General features: G+C 46.5%; 1 protein-coding gene across 4 annotated transcripts in view; it reads left to right on the top strand.

Moving 5' to 3' along the window:
* Positions 1 to 23,335, top strand: part of LAPTM4A (lysosomal protein transmembrane 4 alpha) — a 43,362-nt gene that overhangs the window by 2,804 nt on the left and 17,223 nt on the right. The window contains exon 2 of one of the 4 annotated variants that reach the window (XM_006030632.3): positions 421 to 519. In XM_006030632.3, coding sequence (XP_006030694.1) covers positions 499 to 519 — 21 coding nt within the window. In that variant the 5' untranslated portion in view covers positions 421 to 498. Of the gene's footprint in view, positions 1 to 420; positions 520 to 6,657; positions 6,904 to 22,174; positions 22,364 to 22,621; positions 22,694 to 23,335 lie in introns of those variants that run through there. The other 3 variants (XM_006030633.3, XM_006030630.2, XM_006030635.3) reach the window with 3 other exon arrangements.

Here is a 23,335-nt window from a genome sequence, read left to right as displayed (position 1 = left end):
GTCCGCCCCCCCCCCCCCCCCCTGTCCCAGCACTGCTGCCAACTGCTCCAAGTGCAGCTCAGCCCCCCTGCCAGGCAGAGCCCGGTACCCACAGCAGCAGCCCACCCTGCCCCACACAGATCCAGGGGCACATGCCCCCCATGCTCTCCTGGGGTTACATCAGGCAAAAAAGCTGATTGCTGATACTCTCAATTTTCCCTATATTGGCCGATCCAATACGGGACATATGTATTGGTGCACCTCCACAGTTATGCATCTCAATTACATGATGTTCTGGTTGTACAGAGCAGAAAAGGATTAATTGGCATCAATAATGTGAATATACTTAATGAGTGTCTTTTACAATTGCTGCTGTTGTTGTTGTTTTTGTTACTACTACTACTACTATTACAGCTATTTAACCTACTTTTTCCTCTTCAGGTAACTTGAAGAGTTAATTATCTGAGGAAAGTCCCATCAGATATCACAGGAACTCCAATTTCCCCTTTCTCCCAGTGGATGATGCATGCCCAGGGCAAGGTAAAGTTCAATCTCTGGTTTGGTTTCTGCAGAGGTGAGTGTAGTTAGGCTGCTTGATTTTTACTTGTGTTGTCTGATAGGGACAACCTCCCAACCCAACTTTATTTCATGAACCTACTGGATACAAAAAATCATGGACTAAATATAGACATTGGATTTATGGCACATTATAACCTGCCGGACATCTGAAACCCAAGTAACCCCTCTACTATTTAGCAGCTACATCTTATCACCAGGTCTGCATTCCCATTCCCAACCTGCAAAATATCTCAATTTTATTTTTTTTTTTTTATTAAATACATGATTTAACAATTTTTTTTTTTTTGGTCAAAAAACATTGCTTTTAAATAAGTCTAAATTTGTGACATTGCTGAGTCCCTTTAAAACATAAGGGCTGAATACCCCAGTCCATTGACATCAATAGCAAAACTCCTCTTGATTTCAGCAAGGCCAAGATTTCATCTTTCTAGATCAGTGGGGCCCAACCTTTTGAACAAGCATGCCAGAAATTAAGCCCCACGCCCCCCCTGAATTCCACTCTGATCCTCCTCCCTGCCTGATCTGCTGCTCTGCTTTCTGCTCCCTGCCCTATCTGCTATTGTTTTAGCTGTCTTCTCCCTGATCTGCTGCATGCTGTCATGACCCAATGATTTTGTGTGTGCTTCGGCACTGTAGAATTATTTCCCGCCACATGGAGCTTTCTTTGCACGGTGCAATTCTCAGCTGCAGAGAGAAAAACCCCGGTGCAAAGGAGTTCCTGCTGCTCGCATGCAAATTTGTACCCCACTATTGGCTGTTTCTAAATTATTCCCACGTGGCGGCTAGCAATTGGCTTGGTAGCCGTATAAGAGGTTTGAGCAGTTTCTGCCCAAGTCGGAGATCTCCGAGAATCTCAGGAGGATCCTGAGAACCCCGATTCCGAGAATTCCGGGAGAAATCTGAGAGAATTCCGGCAAGGAGTCCACGATTACCTCGTGGACTTCTACGTAAATCTCGGACCGAATGGTGGCTTGATCACCCATCAAGAGACTCTCCCCGTCGCCGCACGATCCCTCGACGTACCCTACCCTGCGCGCTTGTCGAGTCACCTTTCGGACTCTCATTTCGGTCGTTGCACGGAGCCTAGCAAACTCCGTGAGTGTGTATCCAGAGCTCTGTTCGTGTTTGTTTTGTGGAGCCTAGCAAACTCCCCTCGTGTGTCTTCGGTGGAGCCTAGCAAACTCCGCTTGTGTTTGTCTGTAACTGCAACTCAAGAAAGTTTTTCCTGCCTGCACTGCGACCACCTACGGTGTAAGTAAAGCAATCTTTAATCAACCTCTATGCGTCAGTGCCTAATTCTAGTTCGCCGTGCCGACCTTTTCCCTGGCCCACGTGCCCGGGCTGCTGGCCACAGCCCCTCGGCCCCGACACATGCCACACACAGAAGTTACCCCTGCTATTTGTGGCACATGTGCTGCAGGCTGACTACCCCTATTCTATGTGATAGTTGAATTTTAAAATCAGTCAGAAAGACCTCTGTGGATCTTGAAAGGATAGGTTGGTAAGAATTTGATGGGTATTGGGCAGCTTTTTCTCTGGACCTTTGCTCACAATCCAGTGACATATTATATTTCTGCTACTTAAAGATTCTCCTGTGGGAGTGATGGACTAGTGAGTTGAATGGATCTCTCCCATCTCTAACTACTCCATTTCCTTGTATTTTTTTTGGCTTGTGTTCCAAGCATTTCATATTTAGTCCTAAGCTGGATAGGGAAGTAGGATGGCATTGCAGTTAATTGGTGGCCTGATTATAACGCAGTTAATTCAACAGCACATGCCACACCATGTTTGCTATCACCATGATCTGTATAGACACACTTCAACTGAAAGAGGAAGCACAAGGTTTTCTGCACACAGTAAGAGCTTTGTTCTTAGTATTATTCTTTTTAATTTGCACTGTTCAACTTTGATCAGAAAGCAAAATGAACGGAGTGTCATCTACATGTATTAGCTTGATTTAGTGGAACTAATAGTAGGCATTAGGGTTTGTCCTGCAGGCTGAATTAACTCTTTGATGTTTAAAGAGTTAACCTATTGGTTTATCTAGATATAGGATTTTAAAAAGGTCCTTTATAAATTGAAGACAAAAGGAGGTCGCTTCCACGTGTCCAGATCCATATATTTGATCAGTTTCTTTTAATTTCTGTGGAGATTAGTTTATTGATAGGAGTATGCAAGGATTAGAACAAGAGACTAGGAGTCAGGGGTCCTGAGTTCTAATCCTAACTGTGCCACTGACTCCGGTTATAGACAGATGTAACAACTGGATGGATATCAAAGGATGTTGATACAAGGTGTTACAATATAACACCTTGTTACATGGTATTTCAACTTTAACCTTATTCTGTTCAGAGTCAAATTTAAGATGATTTTGTTCACTTACATCACTACAGGATCACACAAGTGTAACAGCTGCATCGTAACAGTAGATATGCAGTTTTCAAGTGGTATAAAGGTATTTTAATCCATAGCCTCATCGTGTGGTCTTGGGCAAGTGACCTTTTCTGCCAGAGTTTGTCCGTTTGTAAAGACTGATAGTAATAACATTGACCCCCAATGATTGGCTTCATGGGAATAGTGGAGTCGTAAGTCCAAATGACAGCCTGTGGGACAGCTCATTTAGCAGGACAACTCCAGAGAACTTTACACTTTCTGCTAAGTAAGTACAGCATTTCCCATTTCCATGCAGTTTGTCTTTTTACTGGTGACTTGTATGCTAAAGGCTGAGGCCTGCAGGATACCCCGATGTCTCATGACTTGTTTCCTTCATTCTTGCATTGAAATTCAAATGCATTTACATTCTTTGACATCAAGAGAAAGATCAGAATCAATTCAAAGTAAGAAAAAACCCTGTAGTCTGGGATTCATCTGTGACTCTCACATCTAGTGAGGTGTAAGAGAGGACCATGAGGAGGGCAGGCCCTCTTACCCTGGCTGGCACTAGCTTAGACACTGATAGTAAAATGTACTCCTCTGGAAGAGATGCAGATCCGTCCATGACTGGAACATCTTGTCTGCACTCACTGGCTTCTAGTTCCTCCCCAAGTCAGGGCTCTGTGGTGCTTTGCTTTAGTTTTGTTCTCAACACAGTAAAAATATCCCACTTATTAACAAGCAGCCCCCATCCTTAGTTGGGGACCAGCAGGCATATAAGGACTAAGGGCCAGGCTCCCTCTTATTTGTGTTCAGCCTGGCCCCATAACCTTTGTATTTTGGGATCCTGAGGGTTGGGCTTCAAAGGGTCTCCCCCCACCCCCTGTCAACCATGGCTGTTCATAGGCTTGTGGTTGGGGCACTCTCCTGGAAAGGCTCAGGTTTCCCACTTCTTGGGCATATTCCCAACGCACTAAGGTGTTATGGAGGTGGCACTGCTGCTGGCCCTCATTTCTAGTCAGTGATGGCAGTTTTTGGGCTTTGTACTAAACTCAGTGCTCTCGGTTTCCTCCAACCACTTTCCCCCTGGATGGAGTCCCTAATGCACAGTCCCAAGTCAGATGCTTAAGGTCTGAGGGGTGGGAGTTCAGACACAACTTGTACCAGGCATTTCCTGAAAGTTAGTTGTAAGCAGTGTCCTGCTCAGCCCTGAGGCACTCTGGATCACCCTTGGGATGTGCCTACCTCTTCCCATTAACTGGAGGGGGATTCTGGGTGCCTGTTGATTTGCACCTTCCTGCCGGGGGAAAGCACAGATGTTTTTGGCAGGCTGAAGCCTTACAATGATCTGGATCAGGTTCTTAGAGTTAACATGTGAGTAACGGGGCTTTAACCAATGAACAGGATACTTTTCGAGCATGCTCTACAGGCTAAGTTTAAGCACCTGGGGAGCTTGATAGGCTAAGATAGGGGCACCCCCAGGGAGCTGTGGCTGCTGCACCGGGGCGCTGAACCGGGTCAGGGAGAATTTCTTGTAGCGACTTAGGTGCCCAGATTCTGCCTAGTTGCTGTTTGATGCCTCCCTGATCTATGTGAATTGACACTCAGTGTGGCAGACTGCCTGCACTGTCACTTCCAGCTGTGCTGTGGGCTGTGCTTGGCCAGATCAGATGTTTTTTGTTTTGGACAAGAGGAGCAGAAGTGGCTTTTGGTCACAGAAGCAGCCGTCTTCGTCTTAGAAAGTTGAAAACCTTTACTGAAACACCGACACAGCACTTTGGTTTCATTTTCTCTCCTCAAAGAACTGCAATACTTCATCCAAATCATGTATTTAAATCATATCCAGTCAGCACTACAGGTCCTCTCCCCAGCCACTGGGCCAGACAAGCTCCAATCTATCCTTATCCCTCCACCGCATCCCAGTGTCCCTGTTCCCTGACTTGTCTGTCTTGGTGCTCCTCCAACTCCATATCTCACTATCCTTTCTACTAAACAGGCCTGGATGGCACCTGGCTGCCATTTTGCATTGGCAAGGTAGCAGGCAAGTCAGGCAGGTTTTGCCAGTGTGGGGTGGGATCTGCTTCTTCCTGTTGTAACAGTAATCTCTGTTAGTGCTTATAATGTTTTATACCAGGGGCGAGCGATTATTTGGGCTGAAGGGCAACTTAAGGAGTTTTGGTAGGCTGTTGAGGGCTGGGGGAGTGGGGAGGGGAGGTGCCAGTTGATCCTATCTGGCTTGCTGGCCACTCAGGAGTCTGAGCGGGGATGGCTGCACCCCATGCTGCTCTGCTCTGCTGCAGCTGGGACCGGGTCAGGCCATGCAGCATGCAGATTCCTCTGCCCCCCTCCTCCCATATTCATCCCACCCCCAAACCGGTTTCCTGTTGGTGCTGCGTGGTCCTGGCACTGCAACCATTGGCAGCTGCGCCCACACGGGATGAAACGCAATGCAGCACACTCAGTAGCTGTCTCACCTACCTGCCACGATAAGATGCTGCTGCTGCTGCTGCTGCTGCTGCTCTGCAGCAGGAAAGTCAGGGGCAGCTGCCCCAGGCCCAGCTCTACCATGGTTGGTATGGACCTACCTCTTAGTGGTGCCATGGCAGCAGCAGCTCATCCCAGCAGGTGGGTGGGTGAGCGGGATGGCTACTCGGCACATTGCATTGATCCCCATCTCATGAGAGCCCGGCTGCTGGTGGCCACAGTGTCAGGACTGTGCAGCTGCAGTGCCAACAGGAAAGGGGGGACAGGGGGGAGGAATGGATGCAGGGTAAGGAGAGGGGAGACGGGATAGAGGAGTCAGTGCACTATGCAGCCCAGCCTTGGCTGTGGCAAAGTGGAGCAGTGTGGGGTGCAGCCCTTCCTCCTCAGCTCCTGGCGGCGGCTGGTGGGCTGAACAGGATCAACTGGCAGGCTGGAAACAGCCCATGTTTTGCCCACCCCTGCTTTACATGGTGATCCCAAGGATCTTAAAGCATTTGACTTATACAGCTACTGCAGTGCTCCCAGCAGAAGGTGGTAGCTGTTTAACAGCAGCACTGCACGGCTGCTTAGAAGCAGAATTAAAGTATAATACTGTGGTCGCCTGAAACTGTAGCAGGGAACTGAACAAAGTGAAATTTAGCCAGGACAGTACAGTTAATCATTTTGTTTTTGTGAAAAGTGCCTGGGGATGTTTTATTGACCACAAGGGACCATCAAGATACTGTTTTCACATAGCTGAAAGATGACCTCTCCAGTAGCATAGCGCCCCCACATCATAAAGAACTGATTTATTACAGCCTCCGAGGGAATCGTATTGTCCGCCGAAGCACCAGATTCCCCTTGTAGCAATATTTGGGTTTGTCTTACTAGTCTTCCATTGAATTACTGACCAGGCTTTGACCTGCTTAGCTTCTGAGATACGAAGTGTACTGCCTTCCACAGCCTTGAAAACAGTGCATATCTCACAAAGCAGTACTACAGTGCAACTGCAGGAGGATTTGAAGGACTGGAAGGCAAATGGGCAGTAAAACAGAGTGGGTCGCAAGTCAGAAATTTGGAACAAGTACCATTTGATCTCATAACATGAAACAAGTTATGAAGATTTGTATATTGCAGTTCAACATCTGTCCCTGGTACTTGGCACAACACCATTTCCCTCCCCTTCCTTTGCTCTCTGGCATCTCTATTTAGGGTGCCAAAATTGTTATTTATACCACTTGCATTCACTGTGAATTGAACCTAAACAGCTCTTTGTTGCAACAGCTTTGAGGATAATACCTCATCAGCAGTCCCACGCTGCCCATCAGAGAAGCAGCACCCTCTGAAATAGCCACAGCAAACAGGCTGGAATACTTCAATGGTCCTGCATGCTTGTTTGCTGTGACTGTTTATACCACCAACTAATGCACAAACCCTCATCTTTGCAAGGTGGAGAATCTAGGCATCAATGTGATGACTGTGTCGCTAGGGCCGTGATCATGGAAAGAAGTAAGTTTGCGGCATAAATTAACATATTAATATTAAAATTGTGGATCTGAGAAGCACTGATTACAGTATAGTCCTTCTTGTTGTCAGTCTATGAAATTGCTTTTAGTTGTATGAATCCTGTTATGCAGGATTCAGTGAGCAGGGAAAAGATAAATTTAGTTAATCCCCTGCTCTTCCTAGTTCTAAATCATTCATTTGTATAATGGCTTGGTCTACTTGTGTTTTGCTTTTTTACCTAAATGAAATGTAGCTAGACTGGCTTTTTTTAAAGCAGTGCTATTGAAAGATAGTTTTGGGGTTTTTTTCTAGAAGATGTTTTTAAACTAACTTACTGAGCAAGAACTGAACAGTGTAACTTTTGGTAGAGATTTTCTTTTATCTACAGTTATAGGCTTTTGATTCTGGCAGCATTTCAGTATGAAGAACTTTTCCTCCTAGCATGGGACTTTTTTAAAAAAACTGTTTTTATTTTATGAGACGTGGTTAGTTGAGTTGTATTTTATTTTGGTTTAAAAACTCCTTAGCTGTGTTTAGAAGACTGGAGATTGGTAGAACTATAACGTCTTCCTAAATCATATAGACCTTTCACCATTTTATGCTGCTTTATTTGTCTTTTGGGCTTCACTCAGGTTGGATGTAGGAATTAAACTGGTCAGTTTTTCTTTCATGGCACTAAGACACTAGGTCACTAGGACAGATCCTCATGCTGGCCTGTGGAGCACTTGTTTGTCTGTGGCGAGCTGGCTGGAAACCTGGAGGCAGATTTTCAAAGAGGCGTTACCTCATTCCCACTGAAATAATTTTAAAACTGTGTGAGTTAAATATTTAACCTGCTTAACCACTTTCAAGAATTGTGTCTGGCCTTCAGGTCCACCTTTAGGTACCTCATACAGTTGATCATCTAGCCCACTGTGCTAGTGCCTCTTTTGGTTGAGAGAAACAGAAGATGGAAAAGGATGGTGAAATCAAAAGTAATCTGAAAGCAATAAAAAATAAAAAGGACTTTTTGCACTACAGGAATCTACACATTCAGTCCTTTCTTCTTATTGTCCCATTCAGGATCTCACACTTCAAGAAGGATGTGGAGAAGTTGGAAAGAGTCCAGTGCAGAGCAGCAAAAATGATTAGGGGAGGCATGACTTGTGAGGAAAGGCTGAAAGAACTAGAGTTATTTAGTCCGGAGAAGAAAAGACTGAAGTGATTTTTGTTAACCATGTTCAGATATCTGAAGAGAGATTGCAGAGAGCATGGAACTATATTTTTCTCTGTGGGCATTGGGGACATGACTAGGAGCAATGGCCTCAAGCTGGAGCAAGAGAAATTTCATTTGGAGATTACAAGGGAACTTCTGACTATGAGGGTGGTCAAGCATTTGAACAGGCACCTAGAGAAACTGTGGACTCTCTATCTTTGGAAGTTTTCAAGAGCAGGTTAGACAGACACTTGGCTGGGATGGTTTAGTCAGGGATGCTCCTGTCTTGATCAGGGGGCTGGACTAGATAATCTTGTGACGTCCCTTTCCTATGATGCCCTGATCCTACTCTCTCACCTTGATAATTGCTGTAGTTGCCACCAGAATCCTGTGCTGTTGCAAGTGGCAAAGAAGATATTTTATGAAACAATCTCTGCCTTAAAATGAGGTCCACACAGCAGAAATTGTACCAGCTGAGCACTATAGTGTGGTGGTCTTTCCAAGCACTCCAAAGAATGATTGAATCTTCTTAAAACACACTCAATGAAATTAAAAGAAAATCCTTGAAACCATTTGTTAATGCCAAGTTTTGTAAGGCCTGTTTTCTCTGAAATGAAAGAGTTTTATAATGCGTCTATGGAGTCTTTTGTTCCTGCCTTCCTTGGCTCCCAGTCTGATCCCTTGCTGTGCATTTAGCATTCAATTTATACTTGCTTCAATATAATTTAAAGTATAAGAAATTGCTGTATGCAAACTGTGAGATGTAACATTTGCTTTGCTAGCGCAGGCCTATGATGCAATAGAGATTTGAATGTCATTATTTCATGTGATTTATTTTTTTTTTTACTAGATGATTCCTCAGCAGATGACCTCAGTTAGGACTGGAAGGCTCCCATAGGGAAGTGGGGGAACTGGATGGGAGAGGAGCAGGAGCGGACAGAAAAGGAAAGGCGAGGGAGAAGGAGAAGGTGGGGGAGTGACATGCATAAACAAGGGAGGATTGCTCATTTTGACTGCTTCCTCTTGTTGTGATTTGCTTGTTTCATGAAAAGCAGTCAAGGGCTAGAATTGCAGCTCACAGCCATTCACAGATTATGTAAGACTGGAGGAGGTTATTTACTGCACAGGCCTGTCACCCCAGCAGAAGGTGCATTTTGAACTCCTGTGAATCATTCAGGGCAGCTAGCACTGCAGTTGCATGCAGGCACTGTAATCAGCATGTTGAAGGCCAGCCCTTGCACAGGGGTAGGGTAGGATGGTAAGATGGCTCAGACCCATTCTCATGTACACCAACGTATATGCTCACTTATTTGAGGCCAGCCACAGTCTGGCCTTATGAAACAGGTGGGGCAGCTGAGGGTTTTTTAGCAGCATGGCAGTTCTGTCAACAGCAGAGCGTTAACAGGGTTCAGAGTCCTCAGCAAACACCTGTTTTCAGACCTGCCCCATTTGTTCAAAGGTATTTGTCCAGATAAGTTGAATGAACTAACGCATTTCATAGTTTGAGTATTCAACCTCATGGCACAAGGCCTGCAGATTCTGGGGAAGGGGCACTGAGTTTAGCAGACAGAAGTGACAACTTTTGCCTCATCTGGCCATAGAAAGCAGCTTATAGCTGTGACCAAACACAAGTGCATGGCTGCAAACAGCCTAAAGAATGGCCGATTGGGTGCAAATCTGACCCTTCGCTACATGAGGTATCAGATAAAGATGTTTCCAAATGTAGCGTCTTCTGTAACTTCTGTCTGTGGAGCTCCCAGCCGGTTTCTGTTCTCAGAATGGGAGCGGGGAAAGGTAATGGAGGGAGTTCAGTCTGGGTTCTTTTCAGCCCACCCTAGAGAGTGAGGTGGGTGTATTAGAGGATGCCTCCCCCAAAGTGCGGGGGCTCCAATTCACCCACTGCACCCTTCAGCACCGGCTGGGTAACAAACTTCCTCAGCTGCCTTCCCCCCTCCCATTCTGAAAACAGGGCACCCTGGCAGAGAGCCCTGGCACTGCTATGGGAACCTGTCTGCAGACTCCCAGCCTGCAGCTAGATTCCCCTTCCCCCTGGAATCAACAGTGAATTTCTGTTTGGTCTGGGGTAACGGTGTAACTCAGAACGGCTTGCAGAAATCATTTTGAGTTACAGCTGGGAGCTGCACTTTTGTCTGCCATGGGGTTACCATATTTCCAGCTCCAAAAAAGAGCACAGCCTGCCATGGGGGTGGGGTGGTATAGGATTGTGGGGGGCAGTGATATGCCTGTGTCCTGCCCCTGCCCATTTTGTTGCCCCTCACTTCCAAGCCAAAGTCTCACTTTAGTCCTGCTGCTGACCCACAAAATGCTGGCCCTGCGAGTGCCCCTCATGCCCAACCCACAGTACCCTGCACCTCTGGACCATGCTGGTGTCCCTCACTCCCAAACCTCAGCCCCACATCCTTGCTGGTGCCCCTCACTCCTGACCAGCCGCCGCCTGGCACTGAGTGTTGTCCCCCCACCCCCCCTCACCAGCCCCTGGACAGTCCCCAAGCCCTGGCCCTCTACTGCCCATCCCCCATAGACTTACCTGCATGCAGCTGCCAGGGCTGCTACCACCCCTCCGCCTGGCTGCACGCCGGCCACATGCCTGTGTGACCTGCCTCCAATCGGCCTCCCCCTGCTCCCCCCTAGCCCCAAACAACTCCTTGCTAGGGCAATCCAGGAAACACTTTGAAGCTGAGCTGACCAGAATCCTGGACATATGATCATATTTTACAAAGCAGCCCAGACAGAGATCAGAGGATCTAAAAAGAGAGTATGTCTGAGAAAACCTGGATGTATGGTAACCCTAGTCTGCCAGGCAAGGGCTCTTCTGGGGGAGCAATAGAAGAGCTTTCTCAGCTCATTGCAGGCAGCTGTCTCACACCACAATGCTGCTGCTTAACTTTAATCAGAGATAGGCTCTAAGGGGAGTTTTGGCACAAGGACATGCAGATCTATCACATCAACACATAGTGCTCATGACATTTAGCTATTCTGAATGATAACATGTAAGCAAAGAGCAAGGCAAGAATACATTTCCCATGGTGTCCCCAGCCTGGGACTTGCCAAAAGCCAGAGCGGAAATTCATTCCTGTCCCTCTGAACATGGAAAAAAAATGAAAATTAAATTAAACCAAAGGAACCCTAGGGATGGGAGTGGGGAAATAAATGATACATGTGGCTTTGATTTCTTATTAGTAATACACAATTCCCCAAAGAGGGATGAGGAAACTCTTCTCTTCTGTGAGGAAGTGAGTCAAGGTCCTCTCTTAAAGACTGCAAGTACTGTCAAGGGGATTGTTACAGTGTCTTGCATGGTTACAAAATAGTTTGGTTTTGCAATGTGGAGGAGCAGACTGTTTTAACTGTGGAAATGCCAGATCTATAACGTCATGCTGTAGAATTCTGTCTTTGCAAAACTGAGCTGTGTTTTATCTTCGTTAGGAAGTTGTAATTAGATCACTAATACCTACCACACTTGTGGTGGTAGGCGTTAGAAACTCCTAATCTGGAGGAACTTGCTCTTCTGTGGAAAAGAGCGAGAGGTCAAGAGAACCTAAACAGAATGATTTTAAAATTGATTGTATCAAAATAGATACAACAAAAGAACCCCGAACATTTACAAAAGTATGGTATTTTTGCCCTTCTGATCATCCTCTGCAGGACTAAGCATCCACATCCTGACCCTGCGCTACATTGCATATTGTCAGTTAGAAGTCTGCAGAAGGGAGAGCTAAAGGGGGACTGTTTATATCTACATACGTACAATTTATCTTTGAACATATTTTGCAGCTCATCTGTACACTAAAGATTATAAAGAAAATGACAGAAATGAGCAAAAGTTTGAAACACTTTAATCCTGTCTAAAATAAACGTACAGGAGCAGGCTGGATGTTATGCCAAAGATGGATTTATTCTTTAAAAATTAGATTTGTCCTAAATTTTTTAAAACCCTAATTTTTCATAGTAATTACATTCTTCTCAGAGTTTATACTCGTATGTGCTTTGCTCAACTTGGCTGCTTAGTTACATGTATTGTTTCTACTGAAGGCCCAGCAAAGTTTGGAAATGAGAATGGAAGAAGGACCTAGGGCATGGATACTTATGAAATGTAGCAGTGGTACCATCTATTAGTTCAGCCTCCCCTAGCACTTTCATATTAAAATTAAAAATTAACCTCATTGACTGATGAACCATATACAGAAGGTGGGTGGTAGATATGACCATGATACAAATCGGAGGAAAACATCATTAGAGTCTGCTGACTCACAGACCTCATGCATCTTTTTAACTTCTTGTGGCCCTTGTAGTCAGAGTTTTGTCCAATACCATGATATTGTAATGCTTTCCAGCCCATCCTCAGACCAGCTGGCTGCAAAGATAGACATTTCTTAAGAAGGTTTTTAACTCATTTAGAAAGGGTGTGACTGACTTTTTAGTTTTCATGGTGGGATAGAGTTTGTAATCTGCAAGTTCAAAGCATGTTGTCTTTGCTATTTCTATTAGACTGATTTTTAGTTCATTTTCTAATCTGAATTTTGCCAGTTATTATGTTGCTATTTGAATATTTTAATAAGCCAAATATATAGATGAAAGTTACAAAAAGTCTGATCTTGCTACTTACACTGAAGAGTATATACTCCTCATTTTTCAAACGGCTGTTTTAAATGAAAAGCATACATTAAGGCAGAACAGTTGTCTTTTATTAAAACATAGGTGGAAAGAATATGTTGCAGTTGTATAGTAAGAGTTAGCAAATAATGCTGGGTTGGCACCCCTGGAAACCAAAAACCTTTATCTCCACAACAGTTATAACTGTGGTGGTAGCTAAGGGGCTTCCCCACAATGCCCTGAGAATGTACCTCCTTCCCAATCCCTCCTGGAAAGGCTGTGTAGGAGGGTGCATGCCTCAAGGTCTACATCCCAGCTGCAGGCAGTGAGAGAGAGTTTACATGCTTACCTAGTACTGGGCCAGCTGATGAGGATGATTACCTGGCCCAGAGGAAGTTAAAAGCTCCTAGGGAAGAAAGCTGGAGTGGGAGAAAAAGATGGGAAGTTATGAGGCAGTAGTACAGAACCAGGCTGGGAAAAGACCACAGGATTTGGTTAACTCTTTATTGTTTTGTACTTGGCTTTTGATAGTTTCTAGTTTATGCTGTGCCCTGTGGGGCAAGTTCACCCAGGGGAAATAAAGCCTTTAGTGTGCAGACTGGCAACAATGCTCTGGGTCACTAAGTGGATGCACATTGGAACTACTGAGTTAGAGGAAAGAAGTTCTATGTTTCATTTACCTGAACTAACCAGTCCTTGATGTCTGTAAGTATATTTCTGTAAGTGTAATATTAGCTAAAACCTTGAATGGGTTGGAACATTTTACCTTTTATCTCTGCTACTGTATTCAGAACACCAGTATCCCTGAAATAAGGAATGACAAATAAATATTCAATTATTTATTCAGTTTTTTGTTCCGATAGAATGGTACCAAACTTATGTTGAAAGCACTTTTGCCACAAATTAAATGTACTATTAATCAAAACAAACCAAAACCTGACCTACCACAGCAAAACACCCATCCCTTCACAAATACCTGTGAACAGGGTTATTTCAGACAAATATATGTGATCTTCTTTTTGTCATATAAGATAATTCTGTCACATCTCGGATAATTATGTACCAGTTAATGAAAAAATACAGGCAATTTATAAATTGGATTAATAAATCCAGAAATGTCTTACCAGAGAAGCGACTTATTATTACCATATACATAACAAGAAAATGCTTGGCCTTAGAAAAACAAGTTTAGCAAGGACAAAGACTCAAAAGTTGGAGTAATACTCATGTAAATGAGTGACATCATAGCTGGGTGAGAAACTTCTGGGATTTCACCTGAAGTTTTTATTTGGCATCAGAAGAAAACTTCTACTCCCAATTGAAAAAGTAACAATGAAAGAAGCAAGGGAAGTTAGCAAGAGTGATAGACTCAACATTTCATTCACATTTTTCTGTGACTGTCTGCAAACTTTGCAATTTTCATGTACTGTTCTATTTTCAAAGTTAAATGTCTATTGCTTTTTTATAATTAAAATAATCAAAAATATTATCTAATGTCCAATATTCATGAGTTGAGCATATGGGTGTGTAAAAGATGAAGAAAAAGCTTTTGGCAATGTAGCCTATTTTATTATCAAGCTTCCAAGGGGATATTGTGCAACAGGTTTTCAAGTTAAGGGAAGTTTCTTAATGTCTTTCTAAACAATATGCCTCAAAGTGTTGTATTTCAAGAAAAGAAAAATAACACAAACAGAGGACTCATGCTGATTACTTTAGGTGTGATTTTGATAGCAAAATACATTAATTAGATGGCCCTGTTTCCCTGTTATATTCTTTGGTATTTGTTCCGCTTAAGGTAGCTGGAGTTAGTCCACACTGGCAAACCTTGACCCCATATTTCCCATTGTTTAGCTTCACTAGTTGTTGTAAGGAGTTGTCATGGTAGTATTAACCACAGGGCTTAGCTGTTCATACCCCTAGTTCACTTAGCCCCATGTCTTTTTCTGCATATGGACATAGGAATAGTTATACAAAATGCCAAAGCAAGAATATATTCCCCAAAACTACAGTACTGTACCACATTACCTTCTGTGTACAAACACAATTCCAGAGCTGCACATATGCTAGTACACTTTGTGACTGCATTTCACCACCAGTGCTGCTCTGCCTGTGTCAGTGCTACTGATATAGATAGTGAAGGTAGTTTAGATAAGGATTGGATTCCACAATGATTAAATATTTTGTCTTTCTCTGCTACCATGTATGAAATTGCACAGGGAAACCAAGATTTTCAAAATTACATGCCTAAAGTTAAGCTCATAAATAAAGGGCCTTGATTTTAAGGCTAGGGACTGACATTACACACAAACTGGTTTAAGTGATCAGAAACTGGTTTAAACGTGTAACAAAACAGACATTCAGTGCACATAAATCAGTTTGAACATGGCCAAAACTGGTTTGAGATAAACCCAGTTGAATATAGTATCAGACTTAACTGATTTGGCTCAAAACGGTGTATGTAATGTCTGTCCCAGACCGCTTCCTGGATTAACTTAAACCAGACTCCCCCCAGCATCCTGCCATGCTCTCTACGCTGGGCGGGGCTCTGTCTCCAGCCCAGCAGGGCTGGCCCCTCCCCTCAGCTCCCCAGCCAGAGCAGGGACAGGCAGGGGTAGTGGTCTGGTCAGAGAGGGGTTTAATTCTCCCCTCCCTGTCTTACCAGCAGGGACCCCAGCCAAGTCTGCAGAGTGCTCTCTTTTGCTGCTGCAGCGGTGGGCCACCATATTCCCCCCTCTACCCCCACCACCCCTGGGGAACTGCAGCCCGGTCTGCCAACCCTAACCACCACTGCTTGCTCCCTGCTTGGGGCAAGCAGTGGAATAAGCCCCCTCCTGCCCCCTCCACTACATGCCGGAGGGAGGGGGAATAACCCCCGTCCCTGCCCTCCCCCCAAGGGGCCCTGCTGGCTGACATTTAGCCATGCCCCCGACCAGCTGCTGTAGTGGTGAGAGGGCAGGGCCCTTGATGGCGGCAGCAGCCCCTGTCATGGTGTTGGGAGTGGAAGCTTCTTCCCAGTGGTGGGGCCCCATTGTAGGGTGGTCAGAGCTGTGGTGGACTGTGCACAAGAGCATGAGGGCTTGGAGGGGACCAGAGCCCTCCAAGCCTCCCTCAGTGCCATAGGCCATAGCAGTTTCCCCCGTCCTGCAGCATGCATCCCCTGCCCCCCACCAGGAAGAGGTTTGTGCTCTGGGAAACTATGACAGAAGCTACTGCCCCTGTCATGGTCGCTCCCCCCTCACTGCTGTAGCTGCGCGGCAGAGGCAGGGACAGATGCCACTGGCAGGGCCTCTTGGAGGGGGGCAGGGAGCGGGGTTATTCCCCCCTCTGCTCCTGTGGTACCGCAGCAGCATCTGCCCACCGCTCGCTCTATGCCTGGGGCAAGCAGCAGAATAAGCCCCCTTCTACCCTCTGGCTTCTGGCAGAGGGGATTTATTCTGCTGCTTGTCCTGGGCATAGAGTGAATGGCGGCAGCAGCAATAGGGGTGGACAGACCTGACTGCAGTCCCCCTGGGGGGCAGTGGGGATAGAGGGGAGAATAACCCCCCTCCTTACCTGCTCTGTTTCAGGGGCCATGGCAGCCTGCCGCTGCAGCAGCGAGAGGGGAGTGCCCAGCCAGCCCAGCTGGGGTCCTTGCTGGTGAGACAGGGATGGGGGAATTAAACCCCTCTCTAGCCAGTTCAGCCCAGACTGGCCATGCCCCCTCCCCCCCGCAGCACATCTTCCCTGCAGCCCAGGGCACGCTCTAGCACCTAGCCTGAGCATCTGAAGGCATGTGCCCGCATTGTCTCAGTCCCGTTACAAACTGGTTGAACCTAGGCAGGCTAACCTGCAAAGGTTGAATAATTCAGGCTTCGGCTTTTTGAATGTCTATCCCTAGCCTAAAGGGTGCCAGGAGCTCCCTTTACCTTACACATGGCATGATTTTACAATCTCAGTCTTTAAGGGCTGAGGATCCATCTCCCACTGAAATATGTGGAATCTGCAGGTGCCTTGCACCTCTGAAAATCAGGGCCCTTGGTCCTTTGAAATTCTTCTACTTTTCATCTCTGCAACTTCATGCTCTCTTCCTGTTTATTCCTTGTACTCTTAAAATGCCTTATTTCTTTCCATTCCCCTTCTTTGCCCTGGGAATTACCACTGGGGATCAGACTTAAGGCCCATCTGTACCCTGACTGACTGTAGCTTCAGGGAATCCCTGAAGCTTTCCCTCTGATAGCTATTGGTTCATCTCACGGGATGGTAAAACTTTATCTGCTGCCTCCATAGTCTGGAGCAGCCTCTGTCTGCTTAGTTGTTTCTTAAGGCTTTTCATTTCATTCTCAATCCATCTCCTTTTGGTATAATTATGCTCTCTCTTCCTGGAAGTTTTCTGGAAGAACAAGGGAGGTGGGCCATATAATTATGGGTGGGATCAAGTCCAAGAGACAATGATTCAGGTGCAATCGATGCAATGAGAACCCCTGACCTAAATAGCTTAAATGTATTTACACGTAAAGGTGCAATATGTATGTACAGGATTTTGAGCTTGGCTTCACGCCCTGCACTTCATGCCCTGTATGAAGCAACTTCATAGAGGTGAACGGAGAAACATCAGAGATGAATCTGGTCCACTGCTGTGAAATTACTTCCTTACATAACAAAAAGGCTCCACTCACATGGTAAACAAGTTTGATAGCTGACAAGTCAGTGAGGAAATGTGTTTATTACTCACCAAAACCTGCTTTACATACTATACTTTGCTAACAAGGATGCTGAAGAAAGCTGACTTACAGAAAGGAATGCAGGTTGACTGCCCAGAGGAGTTTTATATCTATTGCCTCCTCTGTGAAATCCTATGAAATATGAACTTTCATTTCTACCCAGAACTTTTACAGTTTTTTCTCCAGTGCCTGATGAAGGGTGTTTGTGCCTGAAAGTTTGCAATTAAAGAATTTTTTTTGCAAAAATCTCGTTGGTCTAATAAAAGATATCATCTCTACTATGAGTCCTGATTGACTTATAAGAGAGTTTTCTTTTCCCTGTGGACTGGAAAGGTCAGGTATATAGAGTACACCCTGTTCTTTAGCCATGCGCTGTAGTGAACAAAACTCAGGGACTTTTTCAAGGCAAATTGACTATGTTCAGTCTCTATGGGTGCAGACTGTTTTCTTAAGAGATTATCTTACTGGCAAAGGAAGTGCATTCAGTTCAAGGGCTTGGACTAAACCCTGGAAGTCCCCACTCATGCTATGACTGCAGCTCCCTTACTGAAGCTATAGTGTGATTCCTCAGTCCCAGAGCTGTGCTTCCCTTTGACTGTTCAGAGAAAGCCATTCCACTAAAGGCTGTAGCAATAGCAGACTCTAAATAGCCATTTTTATCCAAAGATTCCAGATATTTGTTTAAAAAAAAACCTGCCAGGGAGATAACTTTTCTTTCCCTTAAATGTGGAATTCTGGCCCTCATACACAGCCAAGATCCTGGACCAGCCCTACACAAGTGACTTGTTTTCTATAAGAAAATGTCATAACTTTAAAATCTGATATCTAGTTCTGTGGAGCAGGAAGCTGGAGTATGTTCTTTTAAGAAAGTAAGCTTCCCAGTTTCTGAAGTCAGCACTTGCTTCTAGCCAGGCTGGATTTGAGATTTCAGCATTTACATATGACACCTTATGTACAGCAGTGATTCTCAACTAGGGTGTTGGGGTGGCAGGTAGAGCAATAAGCAGATCAGGGCAGGCTCAGGGTGTCCATGCCTGGCTGCTCCACCACCAGTACCTGGTGCCTTTGCAAGGAGGTACATACTGTAACCAATTCATTTTTTAAATGGGTCCCACTGAGTTCATAAAATGTATGGCGGGGTGCTTGGAGTCTAATGAGGAGCGCTGTGAGTATAAAAGGGCTGAGAATCACTTATGTGATGAAAAAATAATGTATTGATTTGTAGTTATGGCTCCCCCTCAGCCATATGAAATTTGACTCCTGGTAATGCAATCTTTACAGCCAAAAGGATATGAAAATAATGCCATGAATAAAAGCTACATGAAACAACGCGAGGGATTTTCTCTGTGGTGTGTCATATACAAAAAACCCAATGAAGGAATGAATAGCACAGCTATCCAGTCTCATGTTAATAAAGGTTTTATGTCACACTGTTGCATCCCCTAAATCCTTGCCCAGATGCTTCTCAGCTCTGGAAGTGATAGTAAATGGTTTGGAGGTAAATTAAATCACACCTGCCAGTTAAAGGTATCACACTAGTCAAGAATGTAAAATGTGGGAGACTGGCCTTTCACATTAAATGATTTAAAAGTACTGACTATAAACAACAAAGAAAAACCAGAAATTGCCAAGTTTTATGCGATTCACTTTTGTTGTACAAGCTACAAATAAGGTATGTTTTCAGAATTGCGCTTGTTATATGAAATGTGCAACTAACTGACCTTTAAAATTGTAGTCCAATTGCCACCCTGCCCTGCCTTCTGCCTGACTTCTGACTACCATGATCAGCTGCCTCCATAACTTTTAGAAGGGGATTTAGAGATGGAAAAAATGAACTAAAAGTCTTTCATCCCCCACTCTCAAAAGAGTCTGAATTCAATAGGAGATCTGCTATTGACTTCAGTAGACCTACAATTGTGTACAGAAACATTTTCCCTGAGGGTTAATTGATTTAATCTTTTTTAATATACTAATGCTTTGCTTTTCCTTCAATAGTCTCTGGGCCCTTTTTAAAAAAGAAAAGTTCAATCCACACTCAAAACCCAGCTGTTTTCACATCTCAGGTTTCCACTGATCTCTGTAATCTCTGAAATAAATCAATGAAGTAAATCAATACATTTTTGCTGTGCTGGTTTCCCTGCCTGGGGCTTGCCTTTTAGTTTTAGCTAGTGTAAAAATAAGTTCTTAGCAAGAGGGATTACAGACAGGCCAAAGAGAGTCAAAACCCCCTTCTTATGCCTTATGTTTAGTTGGAAGGACAGTCCCTAGATGCCTGTATAATGGGAGCATCGTATGAAGAAGTTGGAAACCACTAATGTAGTGACCCCTTCTTGCCAGCAACCCTCTGGGAAAGAAGATACCAAATGGTTCCTATATTTTCCCTTTATATTGCTTTGTAGAGGCAGGATGCACAGAACTATTTGAGAAAGTAGTGAGAAATAAGCTGCTGTTTTGCATTCAATATACACAAAGGAAAATGTGTCAGTACATGTTTGCAACATTTCACTGCACATCCCAACCCCCCTGGGAAATGTTTGAAGGTCCTGCTTTACTCTCCGGTGATTGTGGGAACTGTTCTCTGTTGGTGGCAGGAGCCTTCCAGCATATTCTTTTTCAGAAGCACCAAGGGTGACAAGAAATACAACTACATAGTGCTTGTTAGCTTTTATTCGTGCTGTGTGAGGCTTCGGACCGTGCTTCGGATCCGGAGAAGTTTTGGATGCTTTGGCATCCGAAGCAGCATGTCCGGATCGAAACACTGGCTTCGTTAGGCTTTCCGAAGTGGTTCAGAGCTTCCGAAGCGCTTCGGAAAAGCTTCGGGGCCACTTCGGAGATCCAGCCATAGGGTATAATGGGGAAACAATGAAATAGCTATACTTTTGTTGGTTTTTGTCTGATCTGGTTGTAGCCTCACACAGTCAGTTGCACATGCACCCATGTCACAAGTTTTGCCTGTCAGCAGCTAGGGGAGCAGGCCCCAGAACCCCTGCACCTATCTCCTTGACAGCTGGCAGGCTCTGTAACCGCAGCAGGGGCTACCATCCCCGCAGCTTTCACCCTGCTGCACCTTAACACACACAGTGCCACCCATGTCACGAGTTTTGCTTGTCCATAGCTTGACGTGCATTTCCCCCCAAACCACTTATCTCCTTGAAACTTGGCAGGCTTTGTGGCCTGAGCAGGGGCCACCACCCCTGCAGTTTTCAGCCTGCAGCAGGGTCATCTGTGTCATGAGTTTTGCCTGTCAGCAGCTTGGGGTGCAGTTCCCCCCAAACCCCTGCACCTTTCAACTTGAAACTCAGCAGGCTTTGCGGCCTCACCAGGGGCTACTACCCCTGCAGTTTTCAGCCTGCAGCAGGGTCATCTGTGTCATGAGTTTTGCCTGTCAGCAGCTTGGGGTGCAGTTCCCCCCAAACCCCTGCACCCATCTTCTTGAAACTTGGCAGACTTCATGCTCTCTGCAGAGGCTACCAGCCGTGCAAGTTTCAACCAAATCAGACAAAAAACAACAAGGTTATAGATATTTCATTGATTCCCCCATTATATCCTATGGCCGGATCTCTTAGGCAGCTCCGAAGCTTTAGAGGCGCTTTGGTCGGATTGAAGTGGGAACCCGGTCCAGAGCTACGGATCGGATCCCTGGCATCCGAAGCAGCCGGATCCGAAGCAGGATCGAATAGCTGCCTACTCGCACAGGCCTAGCTTTTATCTGTAGACCTCAAGGTGATTAAGCAAAGTGCACCAGTTTTACAGATAGGGAATCTGAAGCAAAAAGCGGGTAAAGGACTTATACAAGGTGCTGCGGGGAGTCACTGACAGAACTGGGACTAAGGCAGGGTAGGAACGAGCCCATAGATGAACTAAATGAGATGTATAGAGAGCATAAGCTTTTGTTAGCCAGAGTTCACTTCATGAGATGCTGAATTGGGACTTACTTGGCCTTTGTTGATTATGCTACCTGATAGTCCCACATATGTGACAGTTTAATCCCAGAACTCCCTCGAAACGCTTGCACAACTCTGCCCTGCCCTGTGAAGACACCTGGGCCAGTGCAGGTACCAGCAGCAGCACAGGTCCACGGAAGCACCCAGGCTACTAAACCCTGGCAATGAGGACTAAACCGCAGGACAAGAGAGAAACCACAGATCCTGTCCCCACCTCAGATCTCGGGTGGGGCAGTGGCATTGGGGATTAAGCTCTGGACGCCAACACAGGAAACCGCCCAAGCGTCTCTCCAGGTCCAGATACAGGTGGAGATTCAAGTGCTCCAACGTGGCACCCACTGAGCCTGGATTTGGGGGGACGGAGCACTGGCCCTCACAGGCGTTCAGCCGCTCTGGACTCGGCCCAGCTGCTAAGGGCAGGAAACAGGCAGTTTGTGGCGTCCAATGCCCTTGGGCCGCCTGGCTTCCCTAGGGTTTTGCAGGGGGGCGCCTGGCACCCGGGACCTGACCTCACTAGGAGCAGTGGCTGGGGACAGGCCCCGATGGCATGCAGCAGTAGCAGCCCGGGTGCCCTTTGCCCTCTCCCCTGATGCTGGGGCAGGAGGGAGCAGCTGCCCGATTCAGCCCGGGGCGGGTCAAACCTAAGCCCCATCCCCACTTCCCCAGGGGCCAAGCCCCTTTCCTCACAGCCCTTCCCATTGGTGTCGTGCAGCGATTGGCCAAATCAGCTGCCAATCACGAGTTGCCCTGGCAGCAACCCCTCCCCCATTTGTGACGCGTTTTGCCCCCGCTGATTGGTCAGAGCGGCGGTGATGCGCGCGGGCCCCGCCCCCCGCTCAGCGGAGTGGTCGCAGTCGCCGCGTCCGGTTCGACGAGGAAGGAGTGTAGTTGCAGTCATGACGCTCAAGCGGAGCCGGGACCGCTTCTACAGCAGCCGCTCCCCCCCCAGCGGTTGTTCCGGCTCCTGCCACGTCCGCACCGGTACCATCATCGTGGGCACCTGGTATATGGTGAGTGACGGCGCGCGGCGCGAGGGGGGACTTTGCACTGCGCATGCGCTAGGACTCGTCCGTTGCCTGGGAGCCGAGCGGTGGGGGGAGGGTCGTATTGCGCATGCGCCTGTGGCTGGGTCGGTGGGCTGCTGGGTGCACATGCGCGAAGCCACCACCTTGTACTAGGAGGGCCTCGTGCTGGAAGGGGCGGGGCCAGGGAATGGCCCCTCCCCCTGGTGCCCTGGGTGGGTGGGTGCAGATCCCAGGGGTTTGTCTCAGCCCCCAGCTGCTCAGGCCAGGGCCTGGTCTGCCCATGGGTCCTGCTGAGGCTGGGCGTGCGGCTGGCAGGTGCATTATTGTGGTGGTGGTGCACCTGGGCAGACAAGCTCCCAGAGCCCTGAAACCCAGGGCCTGATTCCTGACTGCCTTGAGGGCGGCTGATGGAGGAGCCTAAGGAGAGCGGCTAGGGTTTTCAGAGCAGGTGGTGGGAGGTGAAGCTTGAAGACTTGGGGTGGGGAAGGGCCTGGAGAGTAGCAGGATGAGGTTGGTTAGCACAAAGGGATTCCTGAAAGCCTGCGCTGAAACATCTGGGTGAGGAGATGTCAGGAAAGGAGCTGGCTGGGTCCTTGCTCCTGGAGCAAACTGTGCAGAGGGTGCTGGGGAGCGGGGAAGGAAGCCAAGAGATAAGATGATGGGCATCGCTGACTAGTGAAAGGGTATACCAGGAGCTGAGCTTGATGTGGGAGACGGTAGGGGGTTAGCAATAAGACTTCTAGGTCGACCTAAGTGATCATTGCACTGGGCAAGGCGATTCCGTTTTGTAATGGAAACAACGGCACCTACTTCTCTGGCCTCCCCTCAGGCATACAAAGGTCAAAGACCGGACAGTGATTTTTGTTACGGCCCTGGGTTCTGGAGAAGTATTGGGAGGAGGGGAGTAGCACTCAGTAGGAGTCAGATTAAAAAATAATAGGCTGTAAATTTTGGGAA

This window comes from Alligator sinensis, unplaced genomic scaffold (assembly GCF_000455745.1).
Source record: "Alligator sinensis unplaced genomic scaffold, ASM45574v1 scaffold200_1, whole genome shotgun sequence".
Lineage (NCBI taxonomy): Eukaryota > Metazoa > Chordata > Crocodylia > Alligatoridae > Alligator > Alligator sinensis.
Note: the sequence above shows the minus strand (reverse complement) of the source record. Positions and strands in the feature narration are given on the sequence as shown.